General features: G+C 44.2%; 1 protein-coding gene across 1 annotated transcript; it reads right to left on the reverse strand.

Moving 5' to 3' along the window:
* Window positions 1-1135: 1135 nt before the first annotated feature.
* Window positions 1136-12912, reverse strand: CXCL17 (C-X-C motif chemokine ligand 17). Its single transcript, XM_082862007.1, has 4 exons — window positions 12637-12912; window positions 5468-5548; window positions 4730-4831; window positions 1136-2039 (listed from the first exon to the last, which is right to left on the reverse strand). The coding sequence occupies exons 1-4, from the start codon at window positions 12713-12715 to the stop codon at window positions 1942-1944; spliced, it is 360 nt and encodes a 119-aa protein (XP_082718133.1). The 5' UTR covers window positions 12716-12912; the 3' UTR covers window positions 1136-1941.
* Between the last annotated feature and the right edge of the window lie 6846 nt (window positions 12913-19758).

The following is a 19758-nucleotide window of genomic DNA, read 5'->3' on the forward strand; positions in this document are numbered from 1 at the left end:
CCGGTTCCTGTTGAGTTCTAGAATCTTTTCCCGGCCCAGGTCTGTGCTGTGAGGCAGCTTCCTGTTTCCTGAAGGGCACCCTTTGGATGGGAGGTGACTGCTGTGGTGCAGGCTCCTGTGGGGCAAGACATTCCTGCTGCAAAGCAGATTTTTGCTGTGCTCGAGGTTCCTGCTGGGATTCAGCTTCATGTTGGGCAAGGGGTCTTTGCTGTGCAGTGCGCTTCTGTTGGGTATCGGGTCCCTGCTGAGCCTTAGATGCTGGCTGAGCTGTGGGTGTCTTTTCTGGCCCAGACTCTGACTGGGTGATAGGTGTCTGGTGTGGCTCAGGTTCCCAGTCAGGCCTAGAAACTAACTTAGAGCCTGGCTCCATTGTTGTTATTTCCCTGAAGGGAGATGTTCATCTCCCAGGCTTCATCCTTCTCGGCCCCCACAGGCCTCCTTTGTCACAGATCCCTCACTGATTGCTCATGATGGCTCCTCCCTTTGGGTTCCACTCCTTCATCCTGGCATCCCTGCTCTTCCTAAGGCAGTTGGCACGTGGGCTGACCACAGCTGCCTCCCCACTCCTGTGCCAAATGAAGCGCTCGTGTGCCTCCTGCTGTGGGAGGAGGGATTGGGGGCAGCGGGAGGCTGAGAGCCCAGCACTCTCCTACGAGAGGAGGCCCCACTCACCACTCAGTTAAAATGTTTCTTCTCATAAGGCCAGCACCCCAACTTAGTCCTCTGTTTCATCTGGATGACAGAAGCCAGATTCTGGAGGGGTGTTCCTTTTCTGTTCTCTCCTTCTGATGTTTGAGGAAAGGGTCAGAGAGGGAAGCAGGAGCTACCCTGTTGTAATTGTTTCCTCTTTATTCATTCATACAAATGGTTTCCTTCTATTATCGTTCTGATCATTTTACTCCCATGTTTAAAAATGAGAAAGACTGGGGCTTCCCTGGTGGCGCAGTGGTTGGGGGTCCGCCTGCCGATGCAGGGGACATGGGTTTGTGCCCCAGTCCAGGAAGATCCCACATGCCACGGAGCGGCTGGGCCCGTGAGCCATGGCCGCTGAGCCTGCGCATCCGGAGCCTGTGCTCCGCAACGGGAGAGACCACAGCAGTGAGAGGCCCGCGTACCGCAGGAAAAAAAAAAAAAAAAAAAGGAAAATAAAAATAAGAAAGACATCTCATTTTTACATCTTGAAGCTGTTTTGAGTGGCATTTGAAATCTTCCACACCATCTCTCTAGCCTGCAACTATGCCTCTGCACATATGTCTTCTGTAGTAGATTGGAAACTTACAGTCAGATGACCGTTAATGACGGTGATGATGATAATCATAAATACTAGAGGCATTTTATGTGCTAGGAAATGGTGCCAGGTTTTCTTTTTTTTTAAACCTATATTATCTTTAGTAGGACAATGTCTGATTCATTACTTTAACTTCTTTCTTTGCCCCACCTAGCTCTTACCTCAGAAAGGTTTGTTGAATGAGTAAAAGAATAAAAAGTTGGAAACTGGAGTGAGATTGAAGGTGGTGTTGGATAGAGGTGTGTGTATAATCTGGATTGAGTTTGGAACGAACAGGGTAAAGTGGGTTGTCTGGATTGAATGTGAGTTTCCAGACCCCATTTGAAAATGATTTTGACCTATTACATTTAAATATATTTATTGACTTTTGTTTACTACTTGCTTGGTTGTATTTAAGACCCAGTGGGACCAGCTAGGCAACCAGAGATTCCCGGTAAGTAAGTTTAAGCCTGGGTAAGGGGAGGCCCCAGGAAAAGGCTGACAAGAAAAGAAGCCACTAGAGGGGGCAATAATCTTGGGGAACATGCTTTTTGGGATGATTTAGGGAGTAGGGACAGGGATGGGGAGCTTGAGGTGGGAGAAGAGCATCTTCTAGGTGCGCTCACTGCCTTGTTGACAGAATGTTTTATCGGGACGGTGGGCTCTCAGAGCTCCTATAAGGGCAGAGCAAAACTTGCCAGCTGACATCGTCTGAGAAATTGCTGGCAGGCTCTGGAGGGTTTGGTTGGCTTCTTGTGGTGTCTTTGGTGCCCTAGGGTGAAAAGAAAAGGGAGAGACTACTGTTAAAAACATTTTTAGAATTTATTTTTTATGAGAGCTTTTAAAATGTTAAAAGTAAGACTCATCCCATGGAAAAAATTAAAATGAAAAAGTATATCCAGTAAAAAGTTAAAGGATGCCCCAACCTCAGCTGCTACTCCTCATTCTGTAGAGCTAACTGTTGTTACTAGTTTGCTACATAGTTTTCCATATATTTTTGTATATAAACATAATAGTTCACTTTAAAAAACAAAATGAGCTTATCCTATACATATTGTTTTTGCTATGTTCCTTTAACAAATCTTTTTTTATTATTATTTTTTTAACAAATCTTTTATTATGGCACGTCTATTTTCTTTTCTTTATGGCTTTACCACCTACTTATACATTCCTATATAATTTAGTTTAATTTTGCCTTATTTTAAACTTTATGTATATCAAATCATGCTATAACTATTCTCGCTTATTTTTTTCTCTTCTACTCAACATTATGTTGCTTTATTATTGTTCATTCTCACAGATATATAATATTCAAATATACTACTACTTATTTATTCACTGACCAATTTTCAGTTTGGGATAGTTATAAACAATCCTGCTATGAAATCCTTGTTCATTTCTTCCACTGTACATAAGCAACATTCCTTTTGAGTATGGAATTGCTAAGAGTGGAGTTGCTTGGTCACAGAAATTAAACTTTAGTAGATAACTACCAGCACTTTCTCAAAGTGATTTACCAATTTACACTCCCTTTAGCAGGAGATGATAGTTTCTCTGTTCTACTCTCTGACAATACATGGAATTATCAGACATTAAAATTGTTGCCAATCCTTGGGATTGACATATATACACTAATATGTATAAAGTGGATGACTAATAAGAACCTGCTGTATAAAAAAATAAATAAAATAAAATTCAAAATTGTTGCCAATCTTATGATGTAGAGTGATCTGTTTTTTTAAAAAATAAATTTATTTATTTATTTTTGGCTGCGTTGGGTCTTCGTTGCAGTGCGCGGGCTTCTCATTGTGGTGGCTTCTCTTGTTGTAGCTCTAGAGCGCAGGCTCAGTAGTTGTGGTGCACGGGCTTAGTTGCTCCGCGCATGTGGGATCTTCCCGGACCAGGGCTCAAACCCATGTCCCCTGCGTTGGCAGGCAGATTCTTAATCACTGCGCCACCAGGGAAGTCCCTCTGTTCGGTTTTAACTCATATTTTCTCAGTTACTAGTAAGGTTGAGTGTCATTTCACATGTTTATTAGCTATTTGGATTTCTTGTCTCTGAAGTGCCTACTCAACTCTTTTGCCTATTCGTTGTGTCCTGCCTTCCTCTCATGGATCTATAGGAATTACTTATCAGTCTGAATATTAATCCTTTATCGATATTAATATTTGCAGACATACCCCTACTCTTCTTCTTCTTGTCATTTTCTTTTGATGACCAAATTTCTTAATTTCAATAAAGTCAAATTTATTAATCTTTTCCTTTATGACTTATAATGTTTGTTACTTGTTTAAGAAATCCTTTCCTACCCTAAGGTCATGAATATAGCCTCCAATATTCCCTTGTAAGTTTGTCTTTCAAATTTAGACCTTTAATTCACTGAAATTTAGTTTTGTGATGGGCTTGAAATAGGGAGTCTCTGCACCTTTTATTCACTTAATATATTGTGGACATCTTTCCAATCAACATATAATGACCTACCTAATTATTTTTGACAAGTGCAGAACTGCCCAATTTGCTCTTGATGAATTTTTTATTGAGGTATAACTGACATCTAACATTATATTAGTTTCAGGTGTACAACACCATGATTTGATATTTGTATACATTGTAAAATGATCAAACTATAAGTCTGTTAATAATGAGCATTTAATATGTTCATTTGTCACTACAATACTGCTATAATTAATATTCTTGTACATATATCTGAATATTCATGCTAGTATTCTATACTAGAGATTTCTTGAAGTGAGATTACTGGTTAAAAGGTACACACATTTAAGTTTGCCTCTCACTGTTGCAGCCTCTCCCGTTGTGGAGCACAGGCTCTGGACGTGCAGGCCCAGCGGCCATGGCTCACGGGCCCAGCTGCTCCGCGGCATGGGGGATCTTCCCGGACCGGGGCATGAACCCGTATCCCCTGCATCGGCAGGTGGACTCTCAACCACTGCGCCACCAGGGAAGCCCCACACATTTAAGTTTTTGATAGGTACTACCAAATATTATTTTACCTCCGTCAACAGTGATAAGGATCTAGATTCATCCCATTCTTGATAATATCATAACATCAATCAGTTTACCTCTTGCCAATATTCTTTTTATATGACATTTATTTATACCTAGACTAGGGAGGAATCACATTTTGTTTGACACCAACACCGGTGTCATTGTCAGAGATCAATGACCGGTCCCCAACAGCCCCATCTGCCTCCACTTTGATAAGCAATGGCATTCTATCATTAAGGAATTTGGTTAAGCCTCTCTAGTATTAGGAGAATTGCATTTTGCTTTTCTTTCTCTTCCTATTTCCCCACAAGTTGACACTGAGTAGAAAGGGCTGAGAAGTGTGCTTATCCTGGTCTTCATTTCATTTCTCTTGTCTCTTCACAACCCCTGCTTCAGCCCTAGTTGATTCCACAGAGTGACTCTGGTTTAAGGAAGGTCATTCTTTTGGAACTTACTGGTTTTCTTCACTCTGCCCTTGAAATGGTCACAGGGACACGGCTTCTTTGGCAGCCTGGGCACTGCCATGAGTTTTCTTTTAGGGGCTCTCAGGAACCAATCTGAAATAAGGGAGTTGTTGCTTAGAAGGGTTAAAATGTTTGAGGCAGGGCTTTACTTGCCATCTTCCTTGCCTCTCGATTCATTTTCATACTGCAGTGGGTGTGGGAAAGGGTCAACACAGCACAGTGAAGATATCCAGTTACATGAGCACCAGGGTCTCTAAGTTGTTTGCCTGACCTGTATGGGCAAGGATTTGGTGGCAGGTTTGGAGGAGACATCAGGGTATCATTAGGGAGACTGAAAAATGAGGAATAAGACCTAGGTGTCTGCTTTTTAGTGTCTGCTTTACCTCAAGCAAGCCTTGCCTCTCTGATTTCAGTCTACCTGTGAGTAAAATAAGGTTGAGAATGGGGTCCAGGAAAGACTTGGAAGGCAGCCCTGGGTTGTTGGGGAAAAGAGGGTAAGGGAGAGGGGGCAGCCAGAGATTCAGCCAGCTCCCCGCTGGACCTTGGAGGAGTCTGGTTCTTACATGAAACTCAGGAAGAAAATAAGTGTTGGTGCTGCATGTGGTGGGCTTGTGGAGAGGGGAGAGGGTGAGGTCAGCTCAGATAACATCTGCTCCGGTCCCAGAGGGACTCAAGGGAGCAAGTTGGGATCTGATGGTGCATCGCTGTTGTCAATACTGGATTACTGACCTTTGCACTCACATGCTTGGCCTCCGTCCTGGAGCCACCTCCCAGAAGCCTGGCGTTGGTCCCTATGGCCTCTGGCAATCCCTGTAGGAAGAAAACTGGTCACTTCCAGTCACTGGAAAGGGAAGGGACCAAGAGAATTGGTCCCCCATCATCGTGCTACCGAGGTCAGCGTAGCTCCATTGCTCTTCCTTTTTACTCAGGGATCTAGGGTGCTTCAAGAGAGGAGTATTTTAAATGGATGAGGAATTGAGGTTTAGAATCCGGCCTAGAGAAAAGCTTAGCTGGAGGTAGGTGGAGAAAGAATGGCTTCTGGATGGAAGAGAGGACAATAGGTAGGGGTTAATCAACACCTTACAACCTCCCCCCATTAAGATCCCTCCCTACACATATTAAAATCCTCATGACCTAAGGAATGAGAGCAAGGAGTAGATTATTCCATAAACCAGTCAGGAGCTTCACCGGACCTCCATGTTTGGTTGTATTTGAATCCATAATCCCAGTTCAACTATAAGAGGATGGTATTTACCTTTGTTCCTCTGCAACAAATCCATTCCTCTTTTGGCCTCTATTCAATTCTGTCTTACCACCTGATGCTATCTTATTTGCATTTTGTGATACCTAAAGTATTTTTATGACAATCAAGTATGATGTTTTATAGAGATTCTGGGACTAGAACTGGGTCCAGATGATGCTTCCTCTGTACAGGAGTTGCTCATATCTCCTGCCAGAATTAATTACGGTTTCCCATGGTTCCCCGTCACATTTCAATACAGCTCTATCCTTGCAGAGTTATAGTTTGTTGTTTGAAATGTGTTGTGGACTGAATTGTGTCCCCCTAAAATTCATTGAAGTCCTAACCCTTAATAACTCAGAATGACTGTATTTGAGGATAGGGCCTTTATAGAGATGATAAAGTTAAAATGAGGCCCTGAGGGTTGGGCTCTAATCCAATCTGACTGGAGTCCTTATAAGGAGAAGAGATTTGGGCGCACAAAGAGACACCAGGCATGTACATGCACAGAGGAATGACCAGGTGAGGAAATAGCAAGGAGATGGCCATCTGTAAGGCAAGGAGAGAGCCCTCAGAAGAAACCAAAGTTGCTGACACATTGATCTTTGACTTCCAGCCACCAGAATTGTGAGAAAATAAGTTGCTGTTGTTTAAGCCTCCCAGTCCGTGGTATTTTGTTATGGCGGTCCTAACAAACTAAAATTTTTTCTTCCTCACTAGACTCTGAACCAATGGCTCAGTGGTCATTCAGCTACATGGCTCCTGACACATGGTAGACACGTGGTAAATGTTTGTTTGATAAGCGGATGAACAAGTTGTCCAGAGAGGGTCCTTAGAGCAGCATCCGGTTCAATCCCGCTCTCCTATTTCCCAAACTCTTTCTGCCCTTCCTGCCACACAGATGAAGGGTGTTGCATCATTTCTCCAAGTGCTGGTTTCCAAGTGTTTTCATGTGCTATTTGGAGTGGCGTTAAAGTAATTTCAACAGGCATAACCCCAGCTGTCTAAACTTTTCTACTATATCACTGTCACCTGATCTCTACTTCTGGTTCCAGAGAAAAGCCACAGAATATTAGAGCCAGAAGGAAACTTGGAGATCATTAGTGGAACCCCTTCACTGAGAAGTTTTTCTTTTTCGTTTTTAATGCAATATAACTATATTAGAGAAAATTTGTAAAGTAAAAATGAAGAAATCTTTACCCTTATCAACTGTTGGAATTTTGGTGTGTTTACTGCATATAATTTTTTTTAATTAATTAATTTAATTTATTTATTTTTGGCTGCGTTGGGTCTTTGTTGCTGCCCGCAGGCTTTCTCTAGTTGCGGCGAGCGGGGGCTACTCTTCGTCGTGGTGTGTGGGCTTCTCATTGCAGTGGCTTCTCTTGTTGTGGATCATGGGCTCTAGGTGTGCAGGCTTCAGTAGTTGTGGCACGCAGGCTCAGTAGTTGTGGCACACAGGCTTAGTTGCTCCGCGGCATGTGGGATCTTCCTGGACTAGGTCTTGAACCTGTGTCCCCTGCACCGGCAGGTGGATTCATAACCACTGCGCCACCAGGGAAGTCCCTGCATATAATTTTTAAATGAAGTGATAACCATAGTATGTGAGCCAATTTCTTTTTGTTCACTTTATAAGCTTGTTCCTTTGTTTTCCTACAACCTTTATAACAGACATTTTGAATGACTGACCAACACTCTCAAGTATATGTGTTTCCGATTATTTAACTCTTCTCTCATTGCTGAATATTTAGATTGTTTTATTTTTGGAGATTGATAAATTTCTTTGTGCTTGTAACCGTTTTCCAAATGTTGGATTGCTGCCTTGGGCAAGATTTCCCAAAATGGAATTACTGGGTCAAAAGTTATGAACAGTTTTATGTTTCTTGATATCATTACCAAGTTGTTTTTAAAGCATTGTACTAATTAACTAAATCACCATCTCTTATTTTCAGGTGAGAAAACTGAGGCCTAGAGAGAACAAATGAAATGCCCAAGTTCACAAAGGTAATGGTGACACACCTGGAGCTAAAACCTTGGTCCAAGGCTCATAGTCTGCTGTTCTTTCTGCAGCCCTACATGACCCTAACTTCATGCTGTAACTGAAAACGAAGGTGTTACTATAATATTATGTCCTCCAAGTGTCAGTCAGACATTTTTGGACCACCTTAATGATTTTTGCTATAACTTATACCACCTTTTCTACTATTTACTTGATACTTTTTTCTAAATAAATTTAATTTACATAAGAGCTTCATCCTATGCAATGTTATCTGTGAGATTATGGGTTTGATACATGCTTAGATTGTTCTCCTAACATGCATTAAAATAAGCATATAACTATTAAGGTAAAAGCTTATTTATGTTCTACGTAAAATCAGCTTTGGATAGTATTAATACAGTAGAGTAGCATGGACTTTATATCCTGACAGACCTGGGGTCAACTGCTTGCTGTCAGTTAACTATGTAGTCTTAGAGAAGTCACTTAGCTTCTACGATCTTTGGTTCTCTGGTTTGTAAAGAGTGGATATTAGTATCCACCTTGCAGTGTTGTTAGGAAGAAAGGAGCTACTGGGGCCTGGGGCCCAAGTAGGTGCTCAGTACACGATGGGTATTATTGTGGTTATTATTGCAGACTTCTAGTTATTTCCCAAAGGGAGTGTCTATGCTGGAGTATTAGGCTTACTGCTTTTTGCTGACTTGTACGTGTAAAGAAGTTACTTCCACTTGTTAGGTTTTGCAGTAGCTCTATTATTATTTTGACTTCTCATTTCCGCTACTTACTAGCATTGTGATTTTGGACAAGCTGCTTACCTTTTCTGTGCCTCATTTACATAATTTGTATTGGATTGGCCAAAATGTTTGTTCGGAATTTTGGTAACATCTTACCCGAATGAACTTTTTGCCCAACCCAATAAAACGGGGCTAAAAAAAGTACATTGGTGTGTGTATGCACACATCTGTCCACCAGAGGGCCTAGACGCACTAGCCCTAGTAGCCATGGGCAATACCTAGTGCCCAAGGTTTGTGAATATCATTCCCTCATGAAAGGAACCAGGGCTCCGTGGACAAGTGGATGACGCCAGGGCTGCGGAAGGGAAGTACAAGATGAGGCTGGAACATCTCGTGGTGTGAGAAAGTCAGGATCTGCTAAAGAAATGACATGTCAAAAAGACACCAAAGGGCTTCCCTGGTGGCGCAGTGGTTGGGAGTCCGCCTGCCGATGCAGGGGACACGGGTTCGTGCCCCGGTCCGGGAGGATCCCACATGCCGCGGAGCGGCTGGGCCCGTGAGCCATGGCCACTGGGCCTGCGCGTCCGGAGCCTGTGCTCCGCAACGGGAGAGGCCGCAGCGGAGAGAGGCCCGCGTATCGCAAAAAAAAAAAAAAAAAAAAAAAAAAAGACACCAAAGCCACCTGGAGCTCAGTGGCCAGCTTTGGGACAATATGAGCGACGTGGTGAATAAGGATAGTAATAGATTATAATCCACAAATATCCCCAAGTCTTTACTTATAAAAATAAATAATGGAAAACCTAAATAAATGGGAAAGAAGGAACAGCTCTTTCTTATAGTAGAATCTTAATTAATAAATGTAGAAGGAATGATGCAAATAGAAAATCACTGCTTTGCTAAGACTCTATAATACCTGTTGTAGGCAAGAATCATCAATGGATTTTAAAAATTAACGGGCAAAAATATGATGAGAAGAAACAGGCTATTTGCATAGTCTCAAAGTATCTCTCCACAGGATACTTATTAACTACAATGAGAAAATAGTACCTTTATGGACACCACCTTAAGCAGTGTTCAAACGTAACATCACCCATCATGAGAGATACTGTTATCGTGGGCCTTCTGATGTGCTGCACTGAGAAGGCAAGTATCGCTTCTGTGGTATTAGTGCCAGAAATGCATAATCTGAATTTAGTCATGAGGAAACATCAGATAAGCCCAAATTGAGGCACATTCTACAAAATAACTGACAGTACTCTTAAAAATGTCAGGGTCCTGAAAGACAAGGAGAGCTGAGAAAGTGCCTAGATTGGAGGAGACCAGGAGAGATGATGCCTTTCTTCAGTGTAGGATCCTGGATTGGATTCTGACCAGGAAAAGGACACCAATGGATGATTAGCAAATTCTGAAAATTCGTACATTAGTTCATAGTATTGTATCATTGCTAATTTTCTGGGTTTGATAATCATATCATGGTTATGAAAAAAACTGTGTGGGGATTTTTGGATCTATTGGAACTCTGATTCTTTTCACAACATTTTTAAGTCTGAAAAATGAAAAGTTAAAAATAAAAAAGTACACTACATTTCTGTGAGGACACAATGAAGTAGTATGTATAAAGTACTTAGGAGAAGCCTGCCACATAGGATTGTTTAACACATGGGAGCTATTTATTATAAATAATTTTATAATTAATAAGTAATCTTACAAGGAATGAGTATTCTATTATTTTAAGTAATTTATTTCTTAACATTGTCATCGGTTCTCTTTTTTTTTCCTCTTCCCTGTGAAAAGCATATTAAACATGTATGTGGTTATTTGAAGAGATAAAGCAAGATCAGATTTTATTTGGAGAATTTTGGGGCGGGAGGATTGTGTAGTGTTTTATTTCTTCTTGCCAGACTTGGTCCATCATTGCAAACTCCCCTTGCCTGGGAAACAAAAATTGAGCCCAGCCACCACGGGTCCCCTCTGGTTTGTAATCGCGCCACCTGGCAGCTCAGTGAGCTTTCCCCAGTTCGTGCTCCTGTGCCTTAGTAGGTACTTTAGAAATTTTACTCAGTCCATTTACTGAACCCTTATTAGGTTCACATTATCCATAGTTTACTCTTCACAACAGTTGCACACGCTAAGTGGTATTTTATTCATTTTAAGAAGATAAAACTGAGGCTGAAAAATGTTAAGCATCTTGTCCAGGGTTTCAAAGTAAGTGATGGAGCCAGGATTTGGATCGCGGTTCCCCTCAGTTCAAGTCTGAGTCTCAAGGTCCAGGTGAGTCTAAACGTGTCGCCATGTTTGAGAATTATTGGTAGAGAGCAGTGGCCCCACTGGGCAGTGGTTCCCCCTCCAGGCGACATTTGGCAATGTCTGGAGATATTTTTGGCTGTACTAACTGGGCGGGGCAGGGTGGTAGGGGAGAGGCTGCTCTTGGCTTCTAGCAGGTGGAGGCCACGTGGATGTTGTTAAACAGGTTACAAAGCACAGAACAGCCCCCCCTCCCCCCAACAAGGAATTATCCAGCCCTAATGTCAGTGGGCCTGCTATGAAACGCGGGTGTCGAGTCTCCTAAGGGCAACATTTTGAGTTCAGAAACCTGAGGATTTATTCTTTCACTTTGCGAATATTTACTGAGCACTGTGCGGGATAGTGTGAGGGATGTGGAAACAATACACCAGATTGTGCCAGAGGGGAGGTTACAGTGTAGAAGGGCAGGGGTGGAGGTGGGAGAGGCACACCAACACCTCAACTTAAGGTAGAACATGAAAAGGGCAGAGAGTCGAGTTAGGGTTAAGCTTGTTCACAGGCGGGAGGGCTCACATGTGGTCCTGGGACGAATCAAGGGAGGCTGTGGGAGGAGGGGGCTTGGGGTGGGATTTGTGAGGGAAGCTGAGCTGGTGGGAAAGCACAGGAGCATCTCGGGAGCAGCCCGAGGCCTAGCTGAGTGGAGCACAGAGCACTTAGTGCGAGGAGGGCTGGACTGGAAAGGCAGCTGTGGCTGCAGCTTGGAATCCAGGCTGAGGACTGTAGCCTTGGTGTCTGTCCTAGTGGTGGAAAAGCCTTCCCTTCCAGAATGGTGGTCTAGGCCCCAGGGCTGGGGGGCCCAGCAGCTTCCAGAGAGCTCTCTCTGTAAGGGAGGGAACGTTGGAAATTGGGGTGGAGTAGGGAGAACTCCTGATTTTAGGACAGAGTTGATGCTCAGTATATAACAAAGCTATTTCACCTCAAAGTAGCCCTTGGGGAGATGTTCCCCTCGAGTGCAGACATAGGTCGGGATGAGGTCTCTTCTGCACAGCTGTTCTGCTAAGGGCTAGGCCACTTCAGCTGTAGTGAAAAGTGGAGCCGATTCGGAGCCCCTAACCCAGGGTCTGCTTCCCAAAGGTGAGCTGTTCAAACAGGGCTTGGTGTGCCTACGGTTTCAATCACGGGTACTACCTGGTGGTGTGATTTTTCTAGTTTATCACCATACCGTGAAACAGCATTAAAAATCGTTGGGGCACATCTGGTGCACTGTAACGAATACAGTCGAGGATGACTTACTGTCTGTGGTTGTACAGTTGCCTTCAACACCCTCCCACCACTGCCTCCAAGCCTGGCCCTGGGGACATTCATTACTCTCTAGAACAGGGACTGGGGGGGCAGGTGAGGCAGCAAATCTTTGTTGGGCCATTATTTTTTTCTCCCCCGCCAGCTACAGTTGCAGACACTTCCATACACACGGGCTTCTTTAACTCTCACAACACTCTTTGGATTTATGTACAGTTCATTCCTTTATGTAAGTGAAGAAACGGGCACTGAGACAGGCTAACTTGCCCCTAATCCCTGTAACCTAAAGGGGCTACATTTTACTGCAAGTGTGGTCACGTTCTTTTCTGTTTTGCCATGTTTCTCCCCCCTCTTTATCTTTCATAGAAAAAAAGAAAATTTTTTTTACCTGTATTTGAGCTGCTGCGGACCGTGGACACCAGCATTAGTGGCAGCAACAGAAGGAGGGAAGAGATTAGAACTTTCATTTCAACTGTTGGTGCTGCTGTGCGTTGCTTGAAGAGTGTGTGGAAGGTTCCCAGTGAGAGGGTCCCGAGTTCTTGGAGTGGCTCAGGCCGTGCGTGGTACGTGGCTTGGGGGTCTGAGCCTTACTCCCAGGCCAGTGTTCCCCCTAGAGGGTGAGAACGGCCAAGTGACGCTGGTCTCATTAGGTAACTGGACCATGTGACTTATGGGAATCTGGAAGGTAAAGGTGGCCAAAGAGAAGGAGTTCTTAGGAACGTGGAGGGGCGACTGATAACTTGGCAGCAGTTCTCAGCCCCTCCCCTCCTCCCTCCCGCCTCCCTACCCGCCAGTGTGCTATGATTTCTTCCCCAAGTCTTTTTCCTTGTTTGAATTTCCTAATACATGTGAGTGACATTTTCTAGCTTAGTATCTGGCAGGAAAGAGAGTGCTAAGGGCTGGCAAAGAGAGACTCACACGGCGTGTTTCCCCTCTGTCCTCCCCACTCCCGTCCTTGGATCAGCAATAGCAGTGTTGTTTTTGGGAAGTTGCTGTGTCCCCACTGTTTACAATTTCCTCCAATTCCGTGGCCACGTAAGGAGGGAAGCAGAGAGGATCAAGGAGGAGAGGCTCTTCTCTCTTGCCCCGAACCCTGGCCTGGAGCACTTGGTCAAAGCGGCCTCCTTGTTGTTGGTCAGGCAGGTGGCTGTGGCCTCGTGGTTCCCGCCTAAAGGAGAGGGAACTGGGTTGGTGGAAGACCCTCAAGGCTTCATGTCCAAGAGGGTTTGAGGAACAGGAACCACAGCGGGGAAGGTGTTTGCCCAGGCTGCTGGGGCTCTTGTTTCAGACCTTGTTTGGAAACAGCCCAAAGCGCAAGGAGGTGATACTACTTGGAGCAAACATCGAGGGTACACAATACCAGCACTTACTGAGTGTGACTCATTCCAGAGGCTTCAGGAAATGGGTTCAAAGATGGGGGGAGGCTGGCCTTAAGTGCTGGGTGATATTTATGGGGCTGAGGGGAAGGTTAACAGGAAGTCCTCCCTGGCTCCTCCAGGCAGGAGTGAGTAAAGGTGGTGTGACTTTTGTTCCAGCCAAGAGGAGGGAAGAGGCCAGGCATGGTTTTTGTTTGCTCATTCTTACCCTCTCAATTTCAGATTATTTCTGCCTATGGACATGTTGGAGAGTTGATTGTAGACTTTGCTACTACAAAGTTTATAAAGCATCTGCAGGCGGCAGGCACTGTGCTAGGCAGTGGAGACTGTCCTCGAGTTGGAGGCTCGGTCTGCGCTTGGTCTGATGTAAACCACTGATGTGGCTCCTCCCTGGAAAAGAGTCAGACTCTTCTCTTATTAATATTGACAACTAATTAGAGCTCGTCTTGAGAACTTTAGTTGTGTAAGCACAGTCTTTGTGACTTACAAAGTTCCCCCTCCAGGAAAGAGGTAAGGGGAAAGTGGGAGAAATAACCATTTTGCCACTGTTATTTGGTTTCCCCACTCTACAGTATACGTAGTAGACATTCACAAATGCTTGTTGATTGACTCCATGCTTCCTGTTGCTCTAAGAAGAGTCATTTATTCATACACACATTCAGTGAGCATTTGAGTCCATAATGTAAGCCCGGTATTTGCAGGTGGTGACTCCCGCGAAGAAGAACGTGTGACGCTATCTCTAAGGAGCTCCCACTATACACTTAGACCCGTGGAGAGAGAGTCCAGCTGCTCCACTTTATGGAAGTGGGAATGAAAGCTCAGGGAAGTTACGTGACTTGTTCAAGATCACAGTCAGTTATCCTCAAAGCCAGAGAAGAAAAACTCAAGTTTCCTGACTTGCTGGAATGTCTGCTAGTATGCGGCTGCCGGGCTGCTGCATGTGCCGGTGTGGTGAGCTCTGATAGGAGAGAGAGGACATCAGAATGAAGTGGGAGCCCACCAACATCTTGGATTATCCAGAGAGAAATGTCTGGTTTAACCTTGACTGCAAAAATCGGGGACACTTGCGTTCTCTTTCTTTTTCACTTTGAGCTTGAAATGAGGAAAATGGGAGCCCAGAAAACCCAGAGTGGACAGTCTTCACAGGGGGTTGACGAGATGGGCCCCCACGTCTGTGTTCACCTCTATCAAAGTGTTTCTCATGTAACCGCAATGCTCTGGCTTTGGACTGGGTTCCCTCCTTACCTGGCCCTCAGTGAGGGCAGGGACCAGGTCTGATTCATCCTTGTGTCTCCAGCGCATAGTGCATCGCAGGCTCTAATAGATATTTCTTAAAAATAAAACAACAGGGGCTTCCCTGGTGGCGCAGTGGTTGAGAGTCCGCCTGCCGATGCAGGGGACACGGGTTCGTGTCCCGGTCCGGGAAGATCCCACATGCCACGGAGCGGCTGGGCCCGTGAGCCATGGCCGCTGAGCCTGTGCGTCCAGAGCCTGTGCTCCGCAACGGGAGACGCCACAACGGTGAGAGGCCCGCATACCGCAAAAAAAATAAAAAATAAAACAACAAAAAGTGTACACCTACACAGCTATGGGATGACTGGGTAGCAGCACAAGTCGAGAACCCATCTCCTCATATGAGCTGACGTGGGATTTGGCTTTCTAAATACAGGTGAAGTGCTCAGAATGGGGATGTGGGTCGTCCTGTTCCTCTGCTGCTGTGCTTGGGACACTCCCAGGATTCAGAGTTTCTGCTCTGGTTGACACACTTCACTTGCCCTTCAGAAGGTGACAGGAGAGTACAGGGAACTTCCGAATATGTCCTTTTGGAAATGGCTGAGGGGAGATGGAAGGGCGTATGGTGGTTGTTCACAAGAATGTGAAGGTCTGTTGTGTGAAAGGTATGAGGCTTATTTCTGTGCCTACACAGAGTGGCCGCAGGCTTGGTGAGTCTGCATCAGACACACTTTGGCTCAGGGTGAGAGACAACTGTCAGGGCAAAGTAAGTGTCCTTGGAAAATTACAAGTTTACTGATGGAGTTCAGGTGGGGGCTGGATGTCTGAAAATAACTGTCACAGTGATTTTTTTTTTTTCTTGAAGTTTCCAAGGGCAGAGCTTGGTCTGGGACCCAGGATTCCCACTAATACCACATTTTATTAGGTATTATAAAATCTGCCCTTTGAAATGTGACATTACTCTATGATGTAGGCCCAGGTCTGTCTGACAGTTACTTCCAGTCATTGTGGGTGGTTGTGATTCTCTTATCTCATCTGTGACTTAGACGTCACCCCCCTCTGCCAACCCTCCCGCCTCCTTTCCAGGTGAGAACGGTAAGATCAAGTGCATTTACTGATCATGACCACAAGGCGGCAGCGCTGCCCCATCCGTGTTTCTGAAAACTCTACAGGGATACGGGCAAGCCTGAGAGCTCTGGTTAGGATCAGGAAAAGGGCGCAAGTGAAGTGATGAGGTGAATTTTTTTTTTCCCCTGCTAAGTGACAGAGTTGAGGTGAGTCTGAAACCATTGCATTGTAGAAGTGGCAGACACTTTAGAGAAGTGACCCAAACTTTAATGTGCTTACAGATCACCTGAGTATCTTGTTCAATACAAATCTGATTTTTCTGGCGGAGCCTGAGATTCTGCATTTCTAATAAGCTTTTGGATGATGCCGTTCCTGTTGGTTATTGGTCCCCACTTTGAATAGCAAAACCTAGAGGTCATTTAGATTAATTCTTCCTTCCCCCGATTTATGGATGAAGAGAGGCTGTATTTGTCTTTGTCTTTCTGACTTATTTCACTTAGCATAAAGCCTTTCAAGTCTGTCCATGTTGCTGCAAATGGCAAAATTTCATTCTTTTTTATGGTTGAATAATATTCCATTGTGTGTGTGTGTGTGTGTGTGTGTGTGTGTACATATATATATCACTTCTTCTTTATCCATTCGTCTGTTCATGGGCACTTAGGTTACTTCCATACCTTGGGAATTGTAAATAATGCTGCTATGAACATTGAGGTGCATGTATCTTTTCGAATTAATGTTTTTGTAGTTTTTTTGGTTATATACCCAGCAGTGAAGTTGTTGGCTCATATGGTAATTCTATTTTTAATTTTTTGCGGTACCTCCATACTGTTTTCCACAGTGGCTACCCCAATTCACATTCCCACCAACAGTGTAGGAGGGTTCCATTTTCTCCACATCTTCTCCAATATTTCTTTTTTTTCCTTTAATATTTATTTATTTATTTATTTGGCTGTGCTGGGTCTTAGTTGACGCACAAGGGATCTTTAGTTGTGGCATGTGAACTCTTAGTTGCGGCATGTAGGATCTGGTTCCCTGACCAGGGATCGAACCCAGGCACCCTGCATTAGGAGCGTGGAGTCTTAGCCATTGGACCACCAGGGAAGTCCCTATGTTCTATTTGATGATAGCCATTCTGACAAGCGTGAGGTGATACCTCATTGTGGTTTTGATTTGCATTTCTCTGATGATTAGCCACGTTGAGCATCTTTTCATGTGCCTTTTGGCCACCTGTGTTTCCTCTTTGGAAAAATGTGTATTCAGTTCTTCTGCCCGTTTTTTTAATTGCGTCGTTTGCTTTTTTGATGTTGAGTTGTATAAGCCGTTTATATGTGTTGGATGTTAACACTTTATCAGTCATATCATTTGCAAATATTTTCTTCCATTCAGTAGGATGTCTTTTTGTTCTGACGATGGTTTCCTTTGCTATGCAAAAGCTTTTAAGTTTAATTAGGTCCCATTTGTTTATTTTTGCTTTTGGAGACAGATCCAAAAAAATATTGCTGTGATTTATGTCAAAGAGTGTTCTGCCTATGTTTTCCTCTAGGAGTTTTATAGTATCCAGTCTTACATTTAGGTCTTTAATCCATTTTGAGTTTATTTTTGTATATCCATCATAGCTATGTTTTAGGTGTTTGCTAACATAAAATACATGTGAGAATCACCTGGGAGCTTTTCAAAATATAAAGCCCAGGTCTCACTCCAGACATACTGTATCAGCTTCTTTAGTGATGGTTTATAGGCTTATGAATGTGGAAAGTGTTCCCTAGGTAATTCTGATTTACACTCCTAACTAAAACCCACTGCTTTTAGACTTAAGTCTTACTTCTTATAGCAGAGGTTCTCCATCCTGGCTACACATTAAAAGTATCTTGGAAACTTTAAAGATTACCAGTGCCTGGGTTCCACCCCACACCAATTATATGGAATCTGTGGGTGTGGTCTGAATACCAGTTGTTTTTAAAATTTTCCCAGTCGTTTCATGTGTAGTCCTATTTCCCATTGGATTTCTCCCTCTCTTCTCTTGTGGCATTTTCCATGTCTACTTCTGTATTATGATTTTTTATGTCTTCTCTCTTGTCTTCTGCTTTATATTCCCTGGGGTAGGGACCCTGTAGTTCTCATTTCTGTATCTTTCATGGGATCTAACACTGAGACCTGTAGCACAGTAGGTGCTCCGTAAGGGTTTCATGAACACATAAATTGGTCATCAGGAAAAGATTCTCAATCACAGGTTGGTCAGGAATCTGAGGTTTACACGTTAATGCTACAGGGTCCTCATCTTCCCCATGGTTGGAGTTTTTGCTTGTGATGACTGGTGTGGGTAACTGCTCCATGAGATAAGAGAAAGGACATTGCCCTGTTTGGTAGTTGATTTCAGGCATATTATTGGGACTAAGAATTCTATGTGTGTATGGGGAAGAGGATCAGGGATGGATAAGGAGACAGAGCTAATTAGAATGGAGGAATAATACTAGAGAGTAGTGGGAAAGGAAGTAAGAAGTATTAGTAAAGAGGAAGAAATTTGAACTTATCTGGTAGACCAGGGGAGGTCACCGTAGGTTCTTCCGTAGGAGAGTGAACCAGTTTTTAGGAAGGCAATGAGGCAGTAGTGTGCAAGGGAGATTTCAGTAGAGACCAAAGATGAGAATTCAGTACTGGAAGCAGTATTTCCAGCAGAGGTGTTGAGGGCCTGGGTTATTTAGGTGTCTGGGAATGGAGAGAATGACATAACTGAGAGATGTTAAACAAGGAATCAACAGGCTTCGACGATGTATTGAATGTAGAAAACGGAAGAGCAAGAGCCGAGGAAGCAGTGGCGTCACTGAGAAGAAAGAGTGGCCTGTGGGGGAAGCCAGTTCAGATGGGGAGCAATTTCAGAAGGCATTTGGGTGTGAGTGTCATGAGCTCTGGGAAGTAGACGGCTAGAGATATAGATGAAGGAGCCCCCTGCAGAGAGGTCATGGAAGCTGTGGAAAGGGGGTGGCGTGGAGCGAGACAAGCAGGTCTGAGTAGGAAATCTGAGGTCGGGGTGCAATGCACAGGTGGGGCTGGTAGGAGAGTGTCCAGAAGGAAGAAGTTGTGTGTGGTCTCAGATGTGGTAAAAGTGAACAATGTGAGGACAGTGAAAGTACCTTTGAATTGGCCAAGAGATGGGTGCGGATTTTCTGCTGCTTCCTGTGGTCTTGGGAAGGGAGCCAGCACTGCAGAGGGCCAGGAGAAACCAGGGCATGAGGAAGGAGAAAGACAGCACACGTTTCAATTGCTTGGAAGTGAAGGAAATGAGATAACAGGTTAATTAAGGAATGAAGGTTACCCAGGTTAGAAGAGCTCTGACCCTCTGAGGGGCAGAAAGAAAGGAACAGGGTACAAGGAAGAGAGGGTGCTAGAGAGATTTCTGTACCCCTGAAGCCGTGGAGACTGTTGGAGTGAAAGCTGTATCGCTGCATCTGACTCACTGGAGCCACCTGCGGGGGAAGTGTGATTTGTCCCTAGTAAAGAGGCCAGGAGATCTTCTACTCATGAAATCATCGTCTGTCCCAGAGGAAGACAGGCAGTTTCTCCCAGGCAGGTTGGAGCTGTGGCTTGTTGCTCTGGATAGACGCACTTTGTTAGCAGGTGTGCAAATGAATTGAGCGAATTCTCTGATCACTAGATCAGATACCATGTGGACTTAGAAATGGGCTCACGCTGACTCCCTATTAAGCAATTCCTGTTTCTTCTGCCTGTAAAGAAAACGTTGTAGAAAATAGTACCAACTGTGAGGCAGCATGTTGATGCCTGATATACAATTTTTATTATAAATATAGAGCAAATTATACCAATAATTCAGACGC

The sequence above is a fragment of the Leucopleurus acutus genome, assembly GCF_964270905.1.
Source record: "Leucopleurus acutus genome assembly, chromosome: 20".
Taxonomy (NCBI): domain Eukaryota; kingdom Metazoa; phylum Chordata; class Mammalia; order Artiodactyla; family Delphinidae; genus Leucopleurus; species Leucopleurus acutus.

Bases quoted from the DNA above. Each gene is read 5' to 3' on its own strand.
- CXCL17 (XM_082862007.1), bottom strand. From the start codon at position 12,715: ATGAAAGTTCTAATCTCTTCCCTCCTTCTGTTGCTGCCACTAATGCTG. The intron at 5,549-12,636 runs GTAAAAAAAATT...TTCTTCCTACAG, and splicing joins CCGCAGCAGCTCAAATACAG to GGATTGCCAGAGGCCATAGG. The intron at 2,040-4,729 runs GTAAGTTCCAAA...TTTTCACCCTAG, and splicing joins GGGCAGAGTGAAGAAAACCA to GGCACCAAAGACACCACAAG.